Source organism: Dipteris shenzhenensis, chromosome 12 (genome assembly GCF_047967505.1).
Source record: "Dipteris shenzhenensis isolate YYH24624 ecotype China chromosome 12, Dip_SZ_1.0, whole genome shotgun sequence".
Classification (NCBI taxonomy): domain Eukaryota; kingdom Viridiplantae; phylum Streptophyta; class Polypodiopsida; order Gleicheniales; family Dipteridaceae; genus Dipteris; species Dipteris shenzhenensis.
In genome coordinates this window covers 55,559,068-55,575,081 of record NC_141607.1, presented here as the reverse complement: position 1 = coordinate 55,575,081, position 16,014 = coordinate 55,559,068, and the positions used below count along the sequence as shown (strand labels likewise).

The window sequence follows — 16,014 nt, the reverse complement described above, 5'->3', positions numbered from 1 at the left end:
AAGGCTTTACGCCGTCAACTCAGATTCAAAACCAAAAATAGCCTTTTGAGCGAACCAGAGATGCTACGCGAGTATCGTTGACTGGTACGTAGGAAGAAACTAGATTTCGTTCGCCTGTTTAGTACACAGTTACGCTGAAACGCGTTTCAGAGACCAGCTAGGCCTGAAACGCCGTTTCATAGAAGCCCCGTTTCTTGAAACGCGTTTCAGAGTCTGAAATGTTTCAAGACCCTAAAACGGCTGGCTGAAATGTTTCAGCCAGTCTGAAACGCGTTTCAGAACCCTGAAACGTGCTGTTTCAGACAACACAGGCTGCTAGGTCTCCAAAATCACGCGAAATCTGCCGCCAGCCCCGTTTTTTGTCTTTTTGCTTTCGATTTTGACCTCCTTCCACTCCTTCAGCCTCATACTCTCTCCATCCTCAAGGTTTTCCAGCCCTCCTTCAGCCCCATTCACTCCTTTCCTCTCCTTTCTCTCCTGCAGCCTGCTTCAGCCCTCCATCATCATCTACTCCCCTCCAGCCCTCCTTCAGCCCTCTCTTTCAGCCTTCTGTTCCCTCCTCTTTCAGGCCCCACTTTCAAGTTTCAGCCCTCTCTTTCAACCCTTGGCTCTCTTTGCAGTTTCAGCCCCCCTTTCAAGCAACAAGCTTCCATGGCTTCAAGACACCCTACCCCTGGGTCTCATTCCGAGGTAGAATTCACCCAATCAGATTTTTGGTGGAGTCAAGTCGATCTCCTGGGTGCCTACGACTCCAAGAAAGGAGGCACTCGCAAGTTCATGTGCAGGCTTTGTGGATTGAAAAGAGGTGGGATTCCTGATAGGGTGAAGGCCCATCTTCTTGGCATCAAGGAAGGGGGGATTACAATATGCAATGAAATATCCGAGGAAGAGAAAGCAAGGTTGGCACGAGAGGTCGAGGCATTTCCTTCCGCGAAGAAAGGTAGGACTATTGCATCCACTGGTGGAGGAGCTACTTCAGGTGCTCATATGGCTACTGCAAAAAGGAGTCCTCTTCCCTCTGCTGCTGCTACTACAATTTCATCTTTTGGGAGTGCACATGTTCTTGGAGCTACAGGTTCTACTCCTACTGCATCTCCTTCACCTCTCCCACCTACACGAAGGCAAAGCACCCTTTATACTGCATGGCATCCACAAAGGAAGGCACAGGTAGATGCCCGTTTCTTTTACTTGAATGGGATTAGTTTCAATGTGGCACGGTCTGCTTATTTCAAGGAGATGGTGACTGAAATTACAGCCTCTGGGCCCACATACACCCCTTCCACTTTTGATGCATTGAGGGGAAAGCTTCTAGAGGATGAGGTGAAGGCAGTTAATGAGGCCATTCAGCCTGTTAAGGAGAAATGGCATAAGTATGGGGTCACTTTGGTAGCAGATGGCTGGAGTGATGTACGTAGTCGATCACTAGAGGGTATTTTGGCATATTGCAGAGAATCTTCTTTGTACATACACTCCATAGAGTGCGGAGTACAACAAAAAACAGCAAATGTTTTGATGCAAATGTGGGCAGATGCAATGGAGTATGTGGGCCTGTCTAATGTTGTGCAGTTGGTTTCAGATGGTGAAAATACCAATAGGGCTGCAGGTGCATTATTGGAACAAAGGTACCCCCATATTCAATGGAGTTCTTCTGTTGCCCATTGTTTGAATAATTTGTTGAAAGACATTGGCAAATTACCTTGGGTAAAAATTGTAATTGATAATGGAAAAGAGATAGTTGGGTTCATTACATGCCATCATTTTTCTCTCTCTTTGTATCGCACCTATGCAAGGAAGGAGCTTTTGAAGTATGCAGAGACAAGGTTTGCATACAATTATATGATGCTTCGCAAACTCATTGAAATGAGACCTGCTCTTAAGCAGGTTGTGGCAAGCCCACGGTGGGATGCATGGCCCACTTCAAAGCAGGCTCTTGGGATATTGGTGTGCGATTTGTGCATAGGCAGCGATGACTTTTGGGCTGATGCATCACACTTGTATGACTTGTGTAAGCCGATTGTCTTGTTGCTAAAAAAGGTTGATGGAGACATGCCTTTTATTGGCAAGGTATATGAGGGGATGGATCGTATGATAGAAAATATCAGTGTTAGAGAAAGATCCCCACAGGTTGAAAGAGCTGGAGGACTTGGCTGTGACTAGGTGGAATCAGTACTACTCTCCCATGCATGCGGCTGCATTTGTGTTGGACCCAGAGTTTCAACACAAGGCAACTGCACAACAAAGTGATGCAGAGGTGGTCCGTGGTTGGAACCTCACTCTTCAGAAGATGGTGCAAATGCCAGAGGCTTGTCGGACAGTGAAGGACCAGCTCGCTAATTACCGCAATAAGGAGGGCATATTTGGATGGCCAGATGCCCAGCATGACAGGTAATCCTAACTCATTTAAATTCTTAAATTTTACTATTTAATGATTCATAATTTTCAGATTTCATGAGCTTTTCCATATATCTGAATTTTATGATCTTTCAAATTTCAGATTTCAGATTTCGAGTTGGGTCTGTTACATGGTGGGAGGATTATGGAGCTAATTCCCCACAGCTGCAATCGCTTGCCATTCGGATTCTCAGCCAGGGTTGTAGCTCCTCCTCTTGTGAGCGCATGTGGAGCAGCTTTGCCCACATCCATACAAAGAAGAGGAACCGTCTCAAAGCACACAAGGCGAATGATCTTGTCTTTGTTAATGCAAACTTGTGTTTGCTTAACAGGATGAGACAGGAGTACACTCATGACAAGTTCATTGGTTTTCATAAGCCTGATGATACCCTCACTGATGATGATGAGGAGGGGGAGGACGATGACGACGACGATGAGGAGATGGCAGTGAAGGAGAAGGAGGAGGAGGACTCTTGAGCAGCTGAGCTATCTAGATTCTAGAATCTACATTATGGATTTTGATCATATCATCAGTGATGTAGCAGTTGGCCTTAAGGCTTAGAGCCTAGGCTTTTGGGAATCTGAATTTTGTACTTTTGACTCTTGAGTCTTGAGTCTCGACTCTTGACAATGAGACATAATACATATATGAATCATATATTATATTGCCTTTGGCATTTTGTAACTTGTCAATCTTCAGCTTTTCTCACTGATTTCAGATTTGTCATTTATATTTGTAATATGTATTGCTCACTGCTAAGTTAACTTCTAAGCTCCAAGTTCTAAGTTATAATTTGTAACTTGTTCTAAGTTCCAACTTCTAACTTCTAAGTGACATTGTGCCATGTGGTAAGTATTATGCACTATATTTTAAGTTACAGGTAGGCTGTAGGCTGTAGCATTCTAAATGTGTGTGTTCTCATCTCAAAACTCCCTTTTCTAAACCTCCATTGCTGACGTGGCATTTTTCCGTTTCAGCCCTCCCAGAAATCCCGAAACGTTTACGTTTACGTTTTTGTTCCCGTTCCCCGTTTCCCTGTTTCCGTTTCCCCTAACTGTGGTTTAGTAACAACTCTAAAGACTTCATGTGGAGATTTTTAGAGGGACGGTCCCCCTCACCACTCACCGACACTCAGGTATGGTATAACTATGCACGCACATTATATGACATCGAAAACCAGCCAGCCCCTGACCTCTCACATATGCCATGCCCCACATCCTGCACCCTCTTCACTGCGGGGGGAGTGAAGGATGTTGTAATGAAACTTCATAATGGCCGAGCAAAGAATCATGAAGGGCTATGCACTGAGTTCATTGCATATGGGATTAACCTCCTAGCCCCGATCTTAGCAAAGCTATTTAATGAAGCTGTCTGTTTGGGGTTTCCATGCACCTGGACTATTAACACTATTTCACCCATCCACAAGGTAGGGGATCCCATGAGCCCGGAGAATTACAGGGCCATTATGATTGGACATGTTATGTCCAAGATCTATGCATCAGTGCTTGATTTCGAGGTCAGCAGGTTTGCGGAGTGTCGAGGACTTAGAGCAGCAGGACAGGCTGGATTCCGACGTGATCATGGCACCATGGATCACATTCTCACGCTCAGGTGTATCATCGAGGAGGCGAGGGCACAAAAGCAGAGGGTTTACTATTGCTTTGTGGATTTCCGCAAGGCGTTTGACACAGTCCCGAGAGCCTGCCTCATTCGGCGCCTACAGGATTTGGGTTATGACCAGGAGATCATTTGGGCTGTCATGGCACTATACGAGAGAGTCGTAGGCAGGGTCCGAGCAGGATCTGGGTGGACTGACGAGATCATGAGCACTATTGGGATCAAACAGGGGTGTCCTTTATCACCTACCCTGTTTGGCCTTTACATAGACGAGCTCGAGACAGTGATGCAGACACTAGGAGGGGATGGCTGCTCTCTTGTTGGCACGTTGATCTAGATATTGCTTTATGCAGATGACATGGCTCTTCTATCTTCCTCTGCAGAGGAACTCCAAAGACACCTTGACCAACTTCAGTCCTTTTGTGAGTCTCATGATCTGAAGGTCAACCTAGGTAAAACCAAGGTTATGATCTTCAATACATCTCGAGCCGTCATGCGCCATGAGCAGTTCACGTTTGATGGGTCACCTGTTGAGATAGTTTCATCATACACGTACCTTGGGGTTGTCTTCTCCAGACCCATCTTCACTATGAGACCCGTGATGTAGGCACGCTTGGGCAGAGGATACGCTTCATTGGCCAGACTAGAGAGGTAGTGCTTCCGCTCGCACTTTCAGGATCCACGGACCAAGGGGCTTCTCTTTGACTCCTTGGTCTGCCCAGAGGGAATGTATGGCAGCCCTTGTTGGGGGCCAGACATATCGGATGCAGAGTGGGCGCGAGTGGAATGGCTACAGGTTCTCATGCTATCACGGATGATTCACAGTAAGCCATCCGTTCCTCACCAAATCATTCAGGCTGAGTTTGGGTCATCTCCATTACAGCTAGATGCTGCATTTCAGGTTCTCACATATCTGTACCTAGTCAGAGAGTATGTGGATTACTCTTCCGGATGCAGTAGGCTGCCATGGCTAGCATTGTCTTCCTCTATGACACTCTCAGTAGGGGGTGACCAGAGATGCTGGTATGCACGCACAGAGAGATGGTTTGAGGGATTGGGGCTCCACATGGACAGACTCCCTCCCTTCCAGTACAGTATGGGCACTCCGTTTTCTCCCCTCATGTCACACGATGTCAACCAGGTAATCCGTTAGGATCTCTTATAGCTACACACATTCCGGACCTGGTTGGGACCGAGCGAACTCCCAGTGAAGCTTAGCTTCTACAAAGATCATTGTTTACATATCACAGAGGAGGGTTTCATAGACCCACCAGGATACACGCAGATCCACTTACCCCACTCACTGAGGATCTCTATTGGGCAGTTCCGGGTCTCTTAACATAGACTTTGTATCGAGAGCGGCAGAGCAGAGTGCCTACCCAGGGAGAGGCTCTTATGCATATTACATGACATGCAGGAGGTTGAGACAGAGGAGCACTTCATCTTTAGGTGTCCCGTTTACTATGAGATCCGAGGGCATTTCTACTGCCTCTTCAAAGATAGCTATGGGATTTTGTCCCGATTCCTCTCCTATCCAAATCAGAGATGCTTGGTAGGCCTCATTGATGAGGTAGTTTGGCACCGCGAGAGGATACTTCGATCACGGAGACAGGAGCAGACCTCTTCCTTAGCAGACTAGACTCTTTGGTCTTTCATAGACGTTAATGAACTTTCTTTCTTACTCGCTTCTGTGCATTCTACCCCCTTTCTATAATCTGCCCCTACCCCCTTTTCTACACCGATATTAAAGCTTCAGTTATTGACCCTTTCACCTTTCATCATGAACTCAAGTAGCACGCCAATGCGGAATAGCTGCTGATATGCCAATGCTAACGCCAGAAATACCGATGAGATCTTAATCTGCATCTATTGATTTTATGTTGACTGTATACAGTCTTGTACCCCTGAGACTGGGTAGACGGTACCAGGTGGATTTTTACTTCAGCCTATCTTAGGTCTCCTTCCTCTTCATTTATGGATACTATTCTGAAAGCTTGGAACAGCTTCCGAAATACTCTTCATAGAGTTCCCCCAACTTCTCGAGAAGAGATTGATAGACAGTTTGTCATGTGGAATGATAGCATTAATGATGAGCATGGCAGACCAATTGGCCAGTCCCATTATATGTAGGGGTCCAGATGGGAGAGAGAGCCTGCCTCCTCTATAGGAGCCCGGAAAGCTTTCAAAAATATTTCAGAGGATCAAAAAGAATAGTTGGTAAGCCATCTCAAAGGAAGTGCAGGTAGGATTCAACAGATTGATGCAACCTTACTTGAGAATTGGGTGAATGCAGATGACACCCGGTTGTTTGTTCTACTTGGATGGGGGCTTTCTTGAGGATAGGCGTTCCACTTCAGGTCATAGCCTTTCAAGGAGCACATGAGGATGCCTTGGTTTTTGATATGCAATTAGATGGTAGGCTAACTAGATCTTCAGATGATCAAGATCATAGGGTACGTGGAGCACGGCAATGATTTAGATTTGCACTTAGATCCAAACCTACGTCTTATTCTCTTGGTTCTTGGAGGATTTGGCTTTATGGAGGGGATTTTGCTGTGGAATCTTGGAGAGTGGGAGTGGATAGATGCAGGGCATCAAGAGAAGAGTGTCCCCTTCTATTATTATATTGTAAGTAATGCGAGGAAGTTTCAGATCAGTTCTAGACGCTGAAGGCCCTCCAGAGCCCCTCATTGGGAGAACTTTCATATTTCTAGGATAGCAAAATCACTATACTTTTGGCTGTCAATTCATGGAGGGATTGTAGTGCACTTGTGGAGGTCTAGGTTCGGGGCAAGGTTCGGGGCAGACTCTACTTGTCGTCATTGTAGGTCTACTAAGGAGTCGATTCATCATTTCTTATGGGACTACAGACAAGCGAGGACTATTTGGAAGGGGATTGCTAGGATCTTCAATGCATTTGCTCCTTCGAGTTTTTTACATGACCTATTCAGTGGCTTGGCTTTCCCTTTTGGGGCCTTGGGCCTTCTTTGAGAGGCAAGGCTCTTCTAGGGTTATCTCGGTTCGAGGACATTTAGTTGAGTATTGCTCTCTGGATGATGTTACTTTAGACCATTGCATGCTTCCATGGATACCTCTTGGGAGATATTGGTGAGTATTGCAGCGTGGCATATCTGGAGAGCTAGATGCACAAAAGAATTGGAGGGATCTTAGGTCCATCCCTCTCACACCATGGCCAATATTCGGACTGATACCATACATACTTTGATGGCCAGTTGGGGGTTCCTCCCAGGCAGCCTCGGCCAGGAGGGATATTTTCCTTAGGGAATGAGGGGCTCTCCCTTCTTCTCAAAGTCTAGAGCAGGATTGAGGTGGCACTTTCAGCCGGTTTCTTTCCGGTTTTTGCTGAGGTTCTCTGTTGACCCATTCCAGGTGTTTTTTTGGTTCATACCATGCATGATGTGCTTTTGCTTCGAACTTGCTCTTGCGGGTTTTTTTATGGAAAAAGAAATTGTGCAAGTTAGCAACCGCAACTGACTACTGATACTTCATCGACCATCCATAGGTATCCTCTTGATGCAAGAGTACATGTTTTGAGAAGCAGACATCAAATGATAGTGCTGGCTCCTCCTAGGGGTCACCATGCTGTAAATATTCCAAGTAAAGTACAAAGTTGGCCTCTTGTTTGATCATAATTAAGGAGTTCCTGATTTATTGTTAATTATGGTCAAAGAGTTCTTTTAATTAGTCAAAGCATTGACCTCGATCAAAGACACTTGTCAAGAAGGCCCGACTCCGGTTAGGGAGACTTGTCTTTGGCGAAGAGGGTTTGACTTTAGTCAACCAAGATATTCCAACCTCGGTCGGAGAGAATTGGTTATAATTAAGGCGCCTTGACCATTGGCCAAAGCCCCTTAATTATGGTCAAAGAGGGTTGCCATCGGTCAACCTGAGAATTAATGTTTGCTTGTGCGCTTTGGTTTGCTTGGTAGGGACGCCCATAGAGACTAGAATTGGTCTAGAGTTTACTTTTGCATCCAAAAGCTAACAATTAATGAGTACCATGGTAGTGTGCTTCATTAAATTGTTGCAGGTACCAAGAGGGGTAAAAAAGCCCTATATTTATGTAGCTAAGAGGAAAACCTCACCAAAGGGATCGACGATGGGTTTTTGGAAGGCCCCAAAGAGACCCAACTCCTAGCATGAGTTTAGATAGCAGCTAGGCAGTTGTCACTTGGCACTTTCCAAGCTTGAAGGGTTGATCTCCCTCGTATTATTTATTTTCTCACGCTCTAAACAAGCAGCCTCTGGCTGAGAATTTTGTACTCTTCATTGTGAAATAAAATACTATGGGGGGGTCTAGCCTATTGGTTCTCGGCCCTAATGTGCCTATGAGTGGAGAAAGAAAGAAAGTCTATTAACGTCCATGGGAGACCAAAGGTCTATGGAACCATCCAATACAACAGCTTAGGGAGGGCACATGGCAGCTCCCAAGAAGTGCATAAAGCAACTCCAATTATTTAGAGTACCTAAATTCTATCCTAACCTATATATAATTGGCCGTACATTATTTTAAGATTGAGAGTCTTTTGGTTTTTAATTGGAGTGCTATTCCTCCGTGGTACACTGCCCACTTTCCTCCTTCCTGGCAGCCTTATCTTTGGCTAACTCCGTTTCTTTATCCTTCAATTGAGATCTTGTAAGTTCCTTAGCTATCCATAGCTTAGTTCCTTTCAGCTTGTAGGATTGTCGTAGGATCTTGAGTCTTAAATCTCACGAGTTAAATGTAATAACAGCATGGCCTTTACGATGACTAATACGGACTGCTGAAGCTTCACCATCATCCTCATATGATGTCCAGTCAATGTTAGGCATTGCCCTTTTAACATGTGCTAAAGTATCACTGAATGAATCCTCCTCATTGTACCATCCATCTGGGAGTCCCCCAATTCTGATTTTTAATGCATTATCCCGTCTGATTTCATGTTCCGTAATCTCTTCTTGGATATCAACTTTATTCAACTTTGCTCCAAACTCCACAATCACCTCTTGCTTCGCTGTCTGCATTTCAGTTTGAACAAGATCCTTGACTATGGAGACTAGCCGGGGGGTAGGTGGGGAATCCTTGCAAGATTTTATAGCCTCATTAATTACCTCCTGCTTACCAGGTCCTTCAAGAACCTGGATTCTAGCTACAACATCTGCCAGTTGTGTCCTCAGCTCTCTCACCTGATCTTGTAAGAACAAAATATGTTCATGATATCCAATAATGGGCCGGCCGAAAAGACTTCCTCTCTCTCTCTCATGTGATCATTGTTGTCAGGATTTCTTGAAGACATTGGTTGTCACATTTGCCTTGACAGTTGGTATCAGATTCCTACGAATTTTAAGAGAGAGGTTGCAGGGAGTGGCCCGAGCTATGGTGCTCTGCAGTGGGTAGGACAAGAGGGGTTCAGTATGCCAATCACTTGCCCCACATGTCTTTGATTAGGGAGAGCTTATTGGAGGGCGTTAAACACCATTTCAGTTATAAACTTATTAAAAACCTCGCTCAAATTTTCATGGAGGTCGATAAGGATGAAGTCTTACATGTGAGCATAAAATGATCTCAATTGGGGGTCATTTTTGTGCAATTTTTCTCTTATTGGCTTTATCAGAGCATCGATTTGCAATTTCAATCAAAATTATTGATTTTGAATATTTGAAATGCAAATGCAGGTCTTTCCTTCCAGCCATTATAATGGGATTTAGCACCTCTTCAAGTGCTGCCACAATGCCTGTGACCATGGATTGTGGTGAGGCATATGGTTGCGAGAGAAGTATCGTTCAGTTTGTTGTGCCTCTTGGTACAAACATAAATCGTGATGGAGCAGCTTTGTACGAGGCTGTAGCTGTAATATTCATTTGTCAGGTAAGGAAAGACCTATGTGGTATTCGATACTTAATGTAGGCTTCCACTTGTTATTTTTAATCTTTGCTGGACAATAGGGTTCCCAGTTTACATAATTGTTCAAAGCTATGATTTTCCAACAGCCTATTCTTTTTCCTATGCATCTTCCTGTGTGTTCTACTTGATATTTCATTTTCAGTGCAAAATCTATTTTATTTTATACATTTTTCTTTTGTAGGCACATGGATTGAGCTTGTCACCTGGTAATGTAGTTGTTGTGGCAATAAGTGCAACACTGGCAGCAATTGGATCTGCTTCTGTTCCAAACTCTGCTCTGGTTTCTCTGGTGACTGTGCTTCAGGTGATAAGATCCTAGAACTCTTTCTAAATCAGAAACTTCTTTTTTGTTTGCAAATAATAATTGGAAAATCTTCAAGTAATTCCTTATGGATTTCTGTTTCCTTCCACCTTTTGCATATCAAAATGGTTCTTTATTAGACATCTTTCATCCTTCATTCTCAACAAATTTTAACTCAAACCTGTTTCCCAAGTATAAAAGATTAAACATTGAAGAATAGTATGGACATCTCTTTTCTGTGGCTAATGTGGGATTGCTCTGCAGGCAGTGTCATTACCCCAGTATATCAGCGATGTATCCATTCTTTATGCTGTTGATTGGTTACTTGGAATGTTTCGCACATCAGTTAATATATGGGGTGATGCTTGTGCATGTGTTATTGTGGACTTCTGGGAAAAGAAACATTCAAAGAAGCATGATCTTCCCCTTGTAAGTAAATATTGTAGCACTCTCAGCCTACTTGATCGTTTGGACAGTAGCCATTCAGTTTGTTAATTTCTGCATATCTGATTATGGATTGCACTGGAAACCAGAGAGAAGCCTCAAATCCTCCTACAAGTGTTCAGATAGTACAAACGGTGCAGCAAAGTGTGAGTGCAAATTAGATTTCCAGATGAGTCTTCTAATATGCAGACTCTCACGTGTTCTAAGGCTCGGATGGAGGCATATTATGACGATGATCCACTTTACTGGGAGCTACGATCTACTCCACAAGGTCCATAGTACTCAGTGGCAGCTTTCCATGAGTTTTCTGCAAATTTGGACACATCTGTGACACAAAAATGACATTCATTGAAGGCAAATTGTATTGTAGTATGTGGTAAGTGCAGATATCCATGTGAAGGTGATAGATAAGTGGTAGACAATTTTGAAATAGCAAGCAAGTATCTTGGGCTGCTAACTATGTAAGGCAGATGGTTCACGTAATGAAATCTATCTTTTTATGGCAATCAAGCTCGCTACTTATGCTTATGCTCGTGATAGTTGACTCTTGTTCTTGTAGTCTTGGGCATAGATCCTCTTTGTTAGAACTCTCATGCATATGACCAGTTAGTCGAGATGCTCTCTAACAGTCCATAGAATAGGATAGCTTGTTCTTTCAATTAGTTATCGGTATTCTGAGTGAGAGAACCAGCAAGGAGTTTGAGTGGTGATAGAGTCAACAGGAGTGTTTACACAAGTCACACAAGCCTCCAATGGAAGAAAATTGTATTTGTGAACATTTGGCAGGAGCTGCACAAGTCACCACCACATGGCACCAGCACTTCACCTCTCTTCAACCTTAGGACTTTGCACCATCCCTTGGAGGTTTACCACACAACTAAAGTGAATAAACCCCCCATAAACTGAGAAGGGGTTGCAAACACAAACTGCTACTATCCAAACGAGAAAATTCCAATGCAATCACAAATTCCTAGTACTGCTAACCAAAAAGATGAACACCACTTAAAAGACATAATCATTGTCCTTCTCCAAGTCAATTAGTTCTTTCAGTGCAAAAGATGCTACATGATCTTCCTGCCCTCCTTCTACCAAGTAGGCCTTTTTATTTGACTCTTTCTACTTAGCGTCGAACGCTCTCTTGTAGCAGTATTTTTCTATGTATTCTTCTCTTCCACAATATGCACAAATTATTTCCCCTTAACTGCAAATGCTGGTTCACTGGTTCCTACACTGTTGATCTCTGCCCTTCTCTCCTCACTTAAAAGCATGGAAACAACCTCATGAAAATCTAAAGAGTCAGAGTTAAACCTGAGAATTGTGACAATCTCTGAATACTTTGGAGGTAAGCTTGTAAGAAGTATAGCTTTGGCATCATCTCATCATCGACTCGAACGTCACACTCTTGCAATTGGATTGTATCTGTTCAAGTGTGTCGATAAGGATTCAATTTCTCCCATCTGAAGAGCAAAGAGTTCCAACTTCAACATAATCTTCGAGTTCTTCACTTTGGAGCCAAATAGAATCTCGAGCATAGTCCAGTTCTAATGAGCCGTCGTGGAAGTATCCACGTGATGAAAGTATTCCACACATGAAGATCGACCTAATAGTCCTAGGGCTCTCTTGTTCTTTAACTCCCAAGCCTCTACACCTTCTCAAGTCCCTGATTATTGGGAGACTTCTTTGTTGAGAAACCATGCTCAACATCATGCGATCATATGTGCATAGCACTAACCCAATAGAGTGCTATAAAGGAAAGGGTTAGATGCCCTAACCCTAATCCTAAAAGGGTTTGTATATATTCTACAATTTCAACTAAATCTAGTGTACAATTAGTCATTTGTGGTGTGCTCTCTAGTTGTGCCCTCTCTCTTCATCTCCACTCTTCTCCTCTCCTCTCTTCATATTTTGTCATGGTATCAGAGCATGGTTCTGACTTCCGCTGAGGTGCCATCCTTCATGAGAGATCGAGAGATCGATAGATGGATTATTCTCTTTCGTGAGAGATCGAGAGATCGATTGTTCTCTTTCGTGAGAGAAAATATTGTCCATTGTGTTGAGAGAATTCCGTTCGTTAAGAAAAGGATTTCCGTCCATTTCTTAGAGAAGATTTTCATTCATATCTTCTTTATTGAGTTTGGGAGAGAAAGAGAGAGAGAGATTTCTACCTTATTTGAGAAAATTCCATCTATTGTTCTACTTGTGGATTGAGAGAGGACTTAGAGATGCTACTCTCTCTCGAATTCTTGTTAGAAGAGTTGGGGCTGCAGCATCGACTTGCAAAGCTACAACAACCATGCCCAAGCAACCAAAGGCGATGCATAGGCCTCCAGCACCCCAACTATGAGAGCTTCCATGCCATGGACTACAACAAGCTCTATAACTAAAGCTCCAATGCCAATCGCGCAGTAGATGCCATCAACTGCATCTCGGTCCTCTCGACAGCTCCTCCAAGGCCCTCTACAAGGCACGTCATAACAGAGCTCCTTCGACGAGCTTTCGGTTAGTGTTTTTTCACCAGCTCTCCATACCAGCCCACAGAACACCTTTTGCCTGGTATCAACAGAACACCTTTTGCCTGGTATCAACCACCATCAACTATTCACTACGCAACACTCCAGTAGCTTCAGCCGCCTCAGTCCCAACGTGCAAACGCCATGTGCTAACACCCGACCTGCATGATCTCCAGAGCGCCTCAACGCCTCTAACGTAGCTGTCGCTAGACTTTCAATCCTAAAGTCCCAATCGACTTGCTGCCTATCTTGCACAGGCCAAATAGACATCGATCTACTGTGCCATCGCCAACGAAGGCTCCACAGCGGACCTTCTGCCAATACTCGTCCCTACGTCAACCGCGTCATCTTCTCCAAGGGCTGCAACAACAGACAAAGCTCCGTTGTCCAACAAGCTCCCACACCACCATAAACCCAGTGACGACGACTTCGCCAATTGGATCACCATCCATGGGGCGACTATAGTAGCATAGACTGCTTACAACGCCACACCAACGACAGCCTTGAGGGTTCAAACAATCGCCTCTAGCTCCCTATCTCCAAACACGCATAACAACAGGGGCGACAGATTTCTTCCCACTGACGAAATCTTGAAAAGATTATGTCTGCATATTCCGGATTTCGATGAACCTTATCACCAAGGTTACCAAGGGGGGTTGGTCTAGAAGTGGTGATGTGGCACCGTGCCACGTTAGTATCTTATCCTTGCTAACACATCGTTATTGTCCACGTCAGTTGACACGAAACCACCACATCAGCAGTGGTCAAGCAGTGCCACGTTATCTAATCCTGACACATCATCAAGATTGACCCGCATGCCACATCATCTTAGCCACGTAGGCGAGTCCACGTCACCAAGTCTTATCTACCACATGACAACCGCTTGCCACATCAACAAATCTGACACATCATCAAGTCAAAGTCAAAGTGCCACCTCATCTGCCACGTGGTACTTAGGCACAGTTGTCCGTTCACTAGCACCCTGTGCATCTTTCATGTGAACGCATAGTTGCCACCTCATCACACATTGCTCCATAGGCACACCCCTTGCTAGGCATAGTTTTCCATGTGAACACAGTGGCCACATCACCACCACATCATCATTTTCACCCTTTTTTTCCCTCCACCTATTGAGTCGTATCTCTTGATCTAGGAAGAGCTTGAGAAAGGAAAAAACGCTCGATTTTTTGTGCTCTATGCGCTCGTCACATCACACGCACATTTCAAAGCAAGTATCACACACTTTTGGCCTTGGCGACAAATCCGCTTCTTGCACGCACATCAACCTCTACATCAACGCATCTGACCCAACACTTAAAACGAACAAAGAAAAATAATTATGTGCTGCTTTTACATCGCTTGACAATTGGTCTAGATCTAGTTCACAGTACAATAGATCATCCATAGCGGAGAGAACTCTAAAGCAGCCAATCGAAGCCATGCCGAAAAATTCCTAAATAGTTCCTACTCGAAGTCAGTCCCTTCGCTCACATGCGGTTTCACATCATCACATTACCTGAAACCTGGCCAATGGCATTCCACAGTTCAGTGAGCAGACTTCAGAATGTTCAGAGACATTGACCGATTGTTCAGGGGGGGCAGATAGCACATGATTTGATTTCACACACACATGCCATCATTGTAAAGCCTATTTGGCTATTTTTTGACATTGCATACTTTATTCAAGCCTTGTAAAGCCTCTTGGCTATTCTTGGCATCATTTACCTCAAGTCTTGTAACATATTGGATTAAATATTGCAGTTCTATCTTCACCGATGTTCAGATTTCAGTTGATACAGTTAGTAGTTTGCAATTGATTCAGACAATGATTTCACAAACAGTTTGAGTATATTTCTTGCACCATGTCTACGACTAGCAATCTCATTTGGAGGCATCTGCTAAGTTAGACAACTCCAATTATGGCACATGGAAATACCAAATGGAGACCATTCTTGTATTTCAGAAAAAATTAGAGTACGTCGATGGGTCTACATCTAGACCATTAGACGATCCAGCTAGCACTAGCTCTACTTCATCTGCTATCACAACACCAGCAGCTACACCAATAGTGATCGCAGCTGTAGTAGCAGATCTTGCCATTGCTCCAACACAGGTAGAATGGGACAAGAAAGACAAGTATGCATATCGTTTGATCAAGCAGAATGTGCAAGATGTCATGTTAGGACAACTCGACATAATCTTCGAGTTCTTCACTTTGGAGCCAAATAGAGTCTCGAGCATAGTCCAGTTTTAATGAGCCATCGTGGAAGTATCCACGTGATGAAAGTATTCCACACACGAAGGTCGACCTAATAGTCCTAGGGCTCTCTTGTTCTTTAACTCCCAAGCCTCTACACCTTCTCAAGTCCTTGATTATTGGGAGACTTCTTTGTTGAGAAACCATGCTCAACATCATGCGATCATATGTGCATAGCACTAACCCAATAGAGTGCTATAAAGGAAAGGGTTAGATGCCCTAGCCCTAATCCTAAAAGGGTTTGTATATATTCTACAATTTCAACTAAATCTAGTGTACAATTAGTCATTTGTGGTGTGCTCTCTAGTTGTGCCCTCTCTCTTCATCTCCACTCTTCTCCTCTCCTCTCTTCATATTTTGTCATGGTATCAGAGCATGGTTCTGACTTCCGCTGAGGTGCCATCCTTCATGAGAGATCGAGAGATCGATAGATGGATTGTTCTCTTTCGTGAGAGATCGAGAGATCGATTGTTCTCTTTCGTGAGAGAAAATATTGTCCATTGTGTTGAGAGAATTCCGTTCGTTAAGAAAAGGATTTCCGTCCATTTCTTAGAGAAGATTTTCATTCATATCTTCTTTATTGAGTTT

The 16,014-nt window shown here is 44.0% G+C and overlaps 1 protein-coding gene across 2 annotated transcripts in view; it reads left to right on the top strand.

The window, feature by feature from the left end:
• The window catches only part of LOC147896428 (uncharacterized), an 84,936-nt gene extending 73,802 nt beyond the window's left edge, over nucleotides 1-11,134 (top strand). For both annotated transcript variants that reach the window (XM_087382910.1, XM_087382909.1), the window contains exons 8-11: nucleotides 9,686-9,878; nucleotides 10,096-10,218; nucleotides 10,480-10,644; nucleotides 10,749-11,134. In XM_087382910.1, the coding sequence (XP_087239036.1) occupies nucleotides 9,686-9,878; nucleotides 10,096-10,218; nucleotides 10,480-10,644; nucleotides 10,749-10,820 (553 nt within the window). In that variant the 3' untranslated portion in view covers nucleotides 10,821-11,134. The remainder of the gene's footprint in view (nucleotides 1-9,685; nucleotides 9,879-10,095; nucleotides 10,219-10,479; nucleotides 10,645-10,748) is intronic.
• The last annotated feature ends 4,880 nt before the right edge of the window (nucleotides 11,135-16,014 follow it).